This window comes from Peromyscus leucopus, chromosome 23 (assembly GCF_004664715.2).
Source record: "Peromyscus leucopus breed LL Stock chromosome 23, UCI_PerLeu_2.1, whole genome shotgun sequence".
Taxonomy (NCBI): Eukaryota; Metazoa; Chordata; class Mammalia; order Rodentia; family Cricetidae; genus Peromyscus; species Peromyscus leucopus.
In genome coordinates, this window is record NC_051082.1 from 36,477,484 (window position 1) to 36,487,781 (window position 10,298).

At 45.4% G+C, this 10,298-nt stretch overlaps 1 protein-coding gene across 2 annotated transcripts; it reads left to right on the forward strand.

The window, feature by feature from the left end:
- Window positions 1-5,193: 5,193 nt before the first annotated feature.
- On the forward strand, window positions 5,194-8,551 carry LOC114683158 (CD209 antigen-like protein 2). Of its 2 annotated transcripts, XM_037198559.1 has the most exons (7): window positions 5,194-5,314; window positions 6,375-6,464; window positions 6,749-6,823; window positions 7,065-7,216; window positions 7,636-7,748; window positions 8,101-8,244; window positions 8,341-8,551. In XM_037198559.1, the coding sequence occupies exons 1-6, from the start codon at window positions 5,269-5,271 to the stop codon at window positions 8,240-8,242; spliced, it is 618 nt and encodes a 205-aa protein (XP_037054454.1). In that variant the 5' UTR covers window positions 5,194-5,268; the 3' UTR covers window positions 8,243-8,244; window positions 8,341-8,551. The 2 variants fall into 2 exon arrangements, with proteins under 2 accessions (XP_037054454.1, XP_028713162.2); XM_028857329.2 differs by having other exon boundaries at window positions 5,195-5,314; window positions 8,101-8,551.
- The last annotated feature ends 1,747 nt before the right edge of the window (window positions 8,552-10,298 follow it).

The following is a 10,298-nucleotide window of genomic DNA, read 5'->3' on the forward strand; positions in this document are numbered from 1 at the left end:
AACACATGGATGGCAGTAGTCAGCTTCTTTTTCTACTCTTTCACAGTTCAGGATCCTCTGCTTAGGGAATGGTGTCACTCACAGTGGATGGGTCTTCCCACATCAATTAAGGCAATCAAGACAATCCCTGACATAGACACAGGCCAACCTGATCTAAACACTGCCTCATTGAGACTATTCCCTGGTGACTCTGGATTTTGTCAAGTTGACAATTTAATCATCACACAATTGGACTTCATTTTCTAGGTCGGTGTCTACAATTCTTCAGACACATTTTTTATATCTCTGTAAGTTAAACATTATTCTCTCTGTGTGCAGTGCAGCATATGCACACATGCGCGCGCGCACACATACACACACACACACACACACACACACATACACACACACACACACACACACACACACACACACACTGTGCCTGGATTACAGATGTGGCCCCACCCTTCCTTCTTCATGGAAACTCAGGTCCAATATTATCTCCTGAGGGAACTCCCCAACCCCTATTACAGGACTTTCAAGGTCAAGATTAGCAGATCTCTGGCCTGTTCTCTGATGTGATCTGAAGATTGTTACAGGTTCTGAGATCTGAAGATCTAGAGAACTATGACCATCTAAGCAATCATGTGACCAGGGTTTATCTATTTCCTTTTCCTGTAATACTCCATACCAGCAGTTAGAATGTCTGTCACTCGCAGGCAATTTTCTTTAGAATTTATAATCTTGGTGAAAGGGAGAGACAAGGGATTATTTAAAAATGTCAGTTTGCAATGTAGAAAGGAACTAAAGTAGGGTTGTGTATACATGGTTGCATTGCTGTTATGCAAGTTATACAGGTGATAGACACAAGTTAGTTGTCCAAATCTGATATGTTAGTTTTTGTTTTTTGTCTTATTATATTTTATTTTATTATTATCCCTTAGAATCCTGTTTGTTTTTTAATAAGAAACACATGGGAGGGGGTGTGAGGAGGAATTGGTAGTAGTAGAGGGAGCAGAAACTTTTTATCAGGGTATATTGTATAAAAATCCATTCTTAATAAAAGAAAAATGGTGAGGTTATGGTGGGATACAACTTTAATCTCAGCACTTGGGAGAGTGGGCAGGCCAATCTGTTAGTTAGAGGCTAGCCTGGACTACATAGCAAGTTCCAGGACATCCACGGCTACATAGTAAGACCCTGTCTCAAAACAATAAAGAAAAGGGGATGGAGAATTGGAGGGTAGTGAGGTGGGAGAGGGAAGTGGGAGGAGTTAGGAGAAGAGTGGCAGCTGGATAGGATCAAAGCACATTGTATAAAGTCTCAAATAATTCATTCTTTTCATTTGGGTGTGTGGTGCATGCACAGGAGTGTGCAGCTGTGTGCTCTACATGCACACACAGAGGTCAGAAGACCTCATGTCTCCTCTGCTATTGTTTTCTACCTTATTGCCTTGAGACAGGGTCTCTCACTGAACTGGAAGCCCACCCTTTGAGCTAGTCTGACTGGCTATCAAGCTTTCAGGGTTCTCCTGTCTCTACCTCACTGTACAGTGTTGTGGTTACAGGCCCATGCAGTCATTCCTGGCTTTGTATGTAGGTGCTGGGGATCCCAGCTCAGGTCCCTATGCTCGGGCATCAAGCACTCTTACATAATGAGCCATATTTCCAGATCAAATGAAATTTCTACATTGGATAAATTAATGATTTCTTTGTTTTCAGCAAAGAAGAGCCAGTTGACTAAATTGTCCTACTGTAGGGGTGGCCCATATATAGTCACCCCAAATCTCTAGACATCCTTCCTTATATCTTTGCTTAGTTGGTAAATTTCTGAGAGACTGTAAAATGGCTACTTTTAATTGTCAGCTTGACATAATCTAGAAATACCTGAGATGAGAGTCTTAAGGACGTCTTGATCAGGTTTACCTGTGGGTGTATCTATGGGGATTGTCCTGATTACAAGCATTAATCAACGAGGGAAGATCCAGTCCACTGTGAGTGGCACCATTCCCTACATGTTGAGTAACAAACAATGCATATGTTCATTCTCTTTCTGATCTTGACTGTGGATGTGACTAGCTACTTCAATTTCCCATTTCTTTATCTTCCCTACAATGATGGACTGTAACCAGGAACTGTAAGCTGAATAACCCTTCCTTTCCATAAACACCACTTTCTTGGGGTATTTTGTCACAGCAACAGAAATAAAACCAGGACAGGTTGCACAGCAGAGATGTAATGGAAGGTTAACTACTGACAAGGCTTGGGAGTTAAGTCACTGCTGAAGAAATTTTTTTTCTTGCAGCTAGGTTACTAACACTAATGTTTACTGGGCACAGGGAAGCTGCTCTCAAGACTCTTTTTCCTCTTGGGTTGAGTTGTCCAGCCTCAATATGAAGGCTTGTGCTTGTGTTATTGTATCTGGTTTTGTCCTGTTTGGTTGTATTCTCTTGGAGGCCTGGTATTTTCTGAAGAGGAAACTGAAGAAGAGTTGACCGGGGGAGAAGGCCTGTGAGGGGAGCTGGGTGGACTGAAGGGAAGATAAACTGTGGTCGAGATGTATTGTATGATAGAAGAATCTATTTTCAAAAAATTTTTTTTAAATGTGTAGGATTTGCCTATGAAGCCCAACAATGACGAGCATGGCATGATAACACCAAGAGAGCAGTAGTGACATTAATTCCTTGCCAACAACCAACAGCTTTCTGATTGGACTTGAGATCCCTCCAAAAGAGAGGGAAACCTATACAACGACCCAGGGCTTGTGACTTCATACATCTGGGAGGAAAAACTACAACCCAGACTCCACTAAACCATCATAATCCCTAACTGCACTCTCATCATCTGTTCTTATATCCACAGGCAAGTGCAGTTCTCACAACTTATCAAGGGAAGATCTCAATGAAATAGACACTGACCATTAAAGAAGCCACACCAACAAAAAAGCAGAGTTGTGAAGCCTAGTTCCAATGGACACATTGATAGCATAAAACCTAGAGTTAATGCTCAGGGAACATTGTGGGGAAAGGCCATTAATATTGTATGAGCCAGAGGGACAGGGAGTTTGCTGTGAGGTTATGTCTCCTAGTGATGTCAGAAGTTGTACCCTTCAAGTCTCACCAACATGACCACCTAAACATGAGCTCAACAGGTACAAAACAAGAGACATGCCAAAGTGCATCAGGGAAAGATCATGAGATCTTAACCCTGAACAAAGTACTACAGGCAACTAATGAATGCTGAGAGCAGAAATGTCTTCTCCAGTGAAGAGTTCACCAATTGGTTATCCAAGATGAAATTGTCAGCCATGAAACTATACACACAAGAAACATCATACAGACTGGGCAGGTTATACTCAGGTATTTAGGTGAATCTGAAATGATCAAGGGGAGTATATGGGAGGGTTTGGAGGGAAACAGGGAAGGGAAAAATGATGGAACTATATTATAATCTCAACTTTTAAATTACTTTGAATGTGTTTGTTTGAAGGACAGAGATCTAAAGGAGTCGTTTCCAGCCCCCACTCGAAGGGGATGCCCGTCCAGAGGCAGCAGAGGCAGCAGAAAAATCAGAAAAAGCAGAGGCGGCGGAGGCGGGGGGAGGCGGCGGAGGCGCCGGAGGCAGCAGCAGGCAGCTCATCCCCAGTGTCTGGTCACCGCCTCTGCCTCACTGTGGACAATCTAGGCAGGAGTTAGTTTACGGTCAACAGAGTTCACTGTCACTAACGGAAAGGAAACAAGAATCATAAAAGGCACGCTCACAAGTTAGCAGACAGAAACTTTTTGAAAAAACTCAAGAATCCTGACAAGCAAGGAAATTCAAAAAGTTTCCAAAATTCTACTGTCCCTGTTAAAATTCTTAGATAAGAATATTCAAGAAGCTCTGGAGTGTGACTTTTTCTTCCTTGGGCACATTTCTGTTTTCTATCTTTGTTACATTCATTCATCCACTCACTCACTTATTTCTTGTGTGTGTGCCTGCTCGTGTGTGAATGTGCTCATGCCATGGGGAAAGTGTGAAGGTCAGGAGAGAACTTGTGGGAGATCCTTCCCTCCTTTCACCATGTGAGACCCAGGATCAATCCACGGTCAGCACTGACAGCAAGACTCTACCCTCTGAGCCGTCTCTTCCAAACACCATTTATTTTTAAGAAACTCCAACTCAGCTTGATACTGCCTCATTCTGAAGTCCTTTCTGCATCAAAACCATGGACCTGGTTTCACATTAGTTGAACCTCTAAAAGATGAAGAGAACTCTTCTGCCTGGTGTGGGGACAACATGGAGCTGTATCAGTTTCTATATTCTGGGTTATTCTCGTCACAAAAAATAAACAAATGTAAATGGATGATTCAGTGTCAATCACTAGAAACTGCCATGAATGAGGACATTGGCAAAATAAGGCAATACATCCTGGGGACAGTTAATTAGGTTTCAGGGAGAGTGAGGAAAGTCCTTCCTGATCTTCACTATAGGTCTAGGAGACATAACAAATCAGGCTTATTTTGTAAGTTTAAAATTTTTCATTTTAATTTGTTGGCAGGGAGGTTTTGCATATATGTGTATGACATTTGCATGTGTCTGGCAGTGGTATTTGGGGGGGACAGGTACATGTGGAGGCCTGAGGTTGATATTGGGAATCATCTTTGACTGTTCTTGTACTTTATTCCCCAAGGCATGGTCTGTCAATCAGATCCAGAACTCACCCAGATGGCCAGTCTTGCTAGGCAGCATGCTGAAGGGATATACTGTCTCTACTTCCCAAGGCTGCATATATACACAGTCATCTGCACTCACAAAAGACATTAAAATAAGCATGAAAGTCAATAGAATAATTATATGTATAGGGATGTGTAAAACCATCACCATTACCCAGTTATTAGTCGATAGGCATCTTGGTTGCTTCCGTTTCCTGGCTATTGTGATTCCAGAAGCAATGAACATGGATGGTTAGGTACCTCTGTAGTAGGATACAGAGACCTTTGTGTAGATCCCAGGAGTACTATACCTGAATGGGATATTTTTGTTAAAGGCATCAAGAGATTGGTCCTGCTAAGAATGGAACAATGCTTTCCACTCTGGGCTTCTAAACATCGTCATCTCCCTGAAATCCCCGGAGCTTGTCCATTTCATCCTCTGTTGATCCTCAGCCTCCTTCCTGTAGCTCATCTGGTGACCGTCACCACTTCTCCTTTTCTCTTCCTGGTTGAGAATAGGTTAGAGGAGTGTGGAAAGAGAGTGGCAAAGGCAAACCGGGCTCCAGATTTCTGCACACTGTTGGACAGCAAGGACCATGGGCGACTCCAAGGAAGAGAGGGAGAATCATCTGTGCTCCCTGGGTGAGGCTGAGCTAGGACACAGGCAGCTCAGGGAAGAGTCAGAGGGGCAGCTCGGTCTCAGCCTGCTCAGGCTCTGACAGATGATACAACTGTTCAGTGATGGAGCTTGTGATCTGGAGCACCAGCTATTTCTAAGAAGCGTTGGACTAGACCCTGTTCATGGCTTCAAGAGTTTATGAAGTAGACAAGGGTTTGCAAGGTACTGAGGATAGGACAGAGCGGGGAGTCTTCAGTACTGGGGCAGGGAGACTGGGTTGTGGATCCCTGGGTCCTGGGATGGTTGGGACTGCAGGTCTATAACCTTTTATCTGGGGAGTGGGGGAAGTGAAGTTGGAAAGCTGGGTCTTGAGGAGATGAACACTTGAGGACTTGACTCCTGGACACTGGAGAAGAGGAGGCTGGGCTCTAGCATCCTGAGTCCTAAGAATATTGATTCTGAAAACCTGGAATCCTGAGTCCTGTCAAGGCAGAGCTGATGGTCTAGACTCTGCTGTTCTGAAGAAGTGAGGGCTGGAGGCTGTATTCCTTGCTCCTATAGGGAGGAGGTTGAGTATTTCATTCCTGGGTCTTAGAGAGGTGAAGAGTGAGTCTTATCTTCTGTGTCTTGGGGAATCAGTATCTAGTACGCCTATGTCTAATAAACCCTGTTTAGGTGAGGTCCATACTGGGAAACAGGAATCCTCAATCCTGTGGGGTAAAGGAGGGTGCTGAATGCCCTATCATAAGAAGTAGAGCTGGGTCTGAAGTTCTGCTTCTGTGAAAGTGGCATCTGGAAACTGATCTCCTGGTTCATGGAGTGTAGGCCTGAGGATCTTTGTTATTGGTGCCAGAGAGTTTGGAATGGATGATTGAAATGCAGGGTCCTGGGATAGCTGAGGCTGGAAACAGACTTCTGATGCTCATATGGCAGATGATGGACAGGAAAACCCACGCAGTGGGAGAATGATGACTGAGCGTCTACAATCCTGTGTTCAGGAGGGGAAAGAGGGGCTAAGCTCACCCTGGTTCAGGGTGTGGCAGGGACAAGGGCCTGCAGGACCACTCAACTTTCTTTCCTCAGGGCGTCAGGACTGCCATCAGTCCATCATGATACTGCAGCTCATCTCCCTGGTGCTCTTCTCTGCTCTCTTCATGGCTCTCCTTGCCAAAGGTCAGGAAACTTCAAAGTTGGGGCTCCTTGGGAAAGGAATCTGAGGTTGTGTCAGGTGGGCAAGCATGGGCACAGGCTTGCTGGGGGTGTGGCAGGATGAGGGAGGCCATGGACCTCTGTCAGGTCCTGTGTCCTGACAGTGTTCGGACAGGGTCTGAGACTCAGTGTTCTGGCCTGTGTAATGGGCTCCTGCAGTGACTGTGACCATCAACAGTGATATTATGGATCAAGCTCTGCGCCAGGCACACAGCTGGTGCTTAATTGTTACAAACCTCTTCTTGTAGTTGCTGTTCCTCATGCGCAGACACACAGATTGGAGCAGATCCAGCAGCAGCTGACTCAGATCAATGCCTCGCTGGGTGAGGCTCCAGGGCCTGAGTTAGGGGGGACCTGAGGGGTCATCAGTGGGTTCAGCATCTGCCTTCTGGGCTTCCACCGAGGCAGGCAGGATAGAACACAGGGATTGTGGTCCGGGTTTTGGGAGCACTGGTTGGTAGCTGAAATAGAAGCGCAGCCCTGGGCTCTAAGGCCCAAGGCAGAGGGAAGAAGAGAACCCAGGCCCTGAGCTCATGGGTCCCCACTGCACTGTTCACTCTGCAGCTGTCCTGTGCCGGCCCTGCCCCTGGGACTGGGAGCTCTTCCAGGGAAGCTGCTACCTCTTCTCCCATACTCAGGGGACCTGGGGAGCCTCGGTCACCTCCTGCCAGAAACTTGGAGGCCACCTGGTGATTATCAACAGTGCTGAAGAGCAGGTGAGTGGGGCCACATCAGTCCTACCACTTGTCCTAGGCATTGGTTTCCAGATGGGAGGCTGTGGGACATGGAGGAGATGCAGTCAGAGGGGGCTTCCTGTAGGAGGAGGCACAATGGAGTGGGGAAGTCCTGTAGGAGAGGAACACATGAGTGGTGGGTTAGGTGTGAAGGGAGTCAGAGGAGCTTTGAAACTTTGTGTGACCCTCTTGGAACACACCTCTAAGCTGAGATGTAAGTGAACACATTCCACACGTGTGCACTTTGACCTGCACCCATGGCATGCATTCACCAGCCAGTCCACACAACTCGACTAACAGCACTAAACTTGGGTGCAGAAAAGCTTGTATGGGCGGCTGGGAGTGGGTTATGGATGGAAGATGCATCATAGACCTTTCTCTGGACTGCTGCATCCATTCAGAGATTCATGGAATACTGGAATGTGAGGAAGAAACAACGCTCCTGGATTGGCCTCAGTGACCACAGACTTGAAGATTTTTGGCAGTGGGTGGATGGCACCCCTCTGCAGCTCAGGTGAGCTCTCGGAATCCATGGCTCAGCAGGGAGATGACCCTCACTCTAAACACAGCCTGCACTGTTGAAAACACTCAGAGAATAATAATAACTACAGCCCCATATCACCTCGGCATTCTCACCCCCCAGCTTCTTAAGTCCAAAATCCAGAGTCCTCATTTTTGCTTTGCTGGGCTGATTCTCGTGGTGGTGAGGTCAGAGCCCACATTTTTCTAAAGCTGTTCCATGCACTCTTACTGCCTGGCTGGTTCTTGGTCTTTTACCATGGAAGAGTCAGTCCAGGTCTTCTTTGCTGTTTGTGGGGTGGGTTCTGGGTGTGATGGCTGTCTCTGATGACTGGTTATGTTTGCAGCTTTTGGAAAAAAGGGGAGCCTAACAATGATGAGGATGAGGACTGCGTGGAGCTGTTCACAGATGAGTGGAATGATAATAAATGCACCGCACAAAACTTCTGGGTGTGTGAGCAGCCCTCGGCTCCCTGCCCTCGTCACTGAGGGTATGTGCTTCCCCTGGGCATGCAGGCAACTTGGGGGCACTCTGCTCTAGTTCTAGCTGCCTTGTTCATTCCCAGTGTCCTGCTTTGAGTCCTTAGGGATCCCAAGAGAGTCCCTGAGACACCCTCCCCTGCAGCTCTTCCCTCTTCTATGGATTAGCTCACTTGCTGTTCCCAGCCTATGAAGACCTCAGTAGAATCACACACACGTGTGTCTGGGCTGTACCTCAGTGACATGCAGTTTGCCTAGCGTGAGTGGGTCACTGAGTTCCCTCCCCAGGACTAAAATAAAAGAATGAACAAAAATTCACATGTGGTCTGATGTGTTCCATTCAGTAGATTGTCTATTTCTGGACACTGTCTTCACTAATAAAGCTTTGAAATGTTTGATATTAACTAGGATATTAGTGTCTACATTATCTTTTGGTTGTGAAGCCCTTTTCTTTTCTCTTCTTTTCTTTCTTTTTCTCTTTCTTTCTTTCTTTTTTTTCCTTTTTGGTGACAAGAGTCTCATGTAACTGGCTGGCCTTGAATTCAATATGTAGATCAGGCTAACCTTGAACTCATAGAGATCTACCTGCCTCTGCCTCCTAAGCACTGAGGTTAAAAGCATGCAACACCACACCAGAAAGATTCAGAGTTTTTTTTTTTTATTTCAGTTATTTAATATTTGGCCAAGATTCAATAAACATATGCTGGGGAACAGAAAGCATCTTCAACAAATGGTGCTGGAAAAACTTGATGTTCACATGAAAAAGAATGAAATTGGGTTTATATCTATAACCTTGCACAAAAAAACAACTTCAAGTATATCAAGGCCTAAATGTGACCTGAAAAACTGAAATTGCTGGAAGAAAACATCACTATACTCTACATAGTATCAGATTGGATAAGGAGTTTCTGAATAAGACTCCATTTGTTCAAGAATTAATGACAACTGGTAAATGTGACTTCGTAATACTGAAATACTTCTGCACAGCTAAAAAGGCAATTAATCAGTGAAGATAAAGTCCACATAAAGGGAGAGAATCTTTGTCAGATGTATGACCTTGAAAACATACCTAACACAACTATAAGTTTGACTATTATAGATGATATTAACCTGTATTTTTAACTATACATTACATTTTTAAATGAGCTGCATAAACACAGTACCCTAAACAAGAGAATCAATAACTATACACTATAACAAAATTGACTTTAAATTTGTGTCGATATTCCAAAATCCATAATTCAGAGTTTTTTGTTTTTTGTTTTTGTTGTTGTTTGTTTGTTTGTTTTTGTGTTGGGTTTTTTTTTTTTTTTTTGAGTTTGTATTGGGAATATACACCCACTGAGTGCATTCATAGTCATTCACAGTCACGTGGTCTCTTTCTCTTGGAGCCTCTGTCCCTCCTGCCACTGCAGGCCAGGGGGAGGAGGAAGAGTTCCACATAGCACCTTGCCCCCTGTCCTTCAGGAAAGCTGTCTCCAGAGCCTGCTGCCACCCCAGCCAGGAAGGCTCCTTTCCCTGCTGATGCCAAAGGTCAGCGCCCCCTAGTGTCTTAAAATCTAAGGGAGCTTTTAGCATCTCAGAGGAAAATTCTCCCTCCGTCCTCTGGGTGGCGCCCAACATCATGGAAAGCGTTGTTGTGTTTGCTCTGCTGCCTCTGACCTCCTCAAGGATACCTGGCTTCCCTCACTGTCCTCAGGACCAAAGAGAGTGCCTGTCCCTGGTCAGGGACCACTCCCCCTCTCTGCACTTGCCGGGGGGGGGGGGGGGGGGGAGGGGGGGTCTGTGCATCTCCCACCTCCCTGGTTCCCTGCACGGATTCCTCTCTTGCCTCACTGGGTATGAGCCTTTAATATACTCACTGGACTATCTTTAATTGTTGACTTAAATGTTTTACTTTTGATTACTGTTGTGGCAGTGGGTTCTTAGGAGACTTTTCTTTCTGACCAGCCCTATGTGGCCTGGCACTTACTATGTAGTTTAGGATGGCCTTGAACTCCTGATCTCCCTGCCTCCATAATTCATATGGACAGACTTCCTGTCTGCCTTGTTTCTTTCCTTCCTT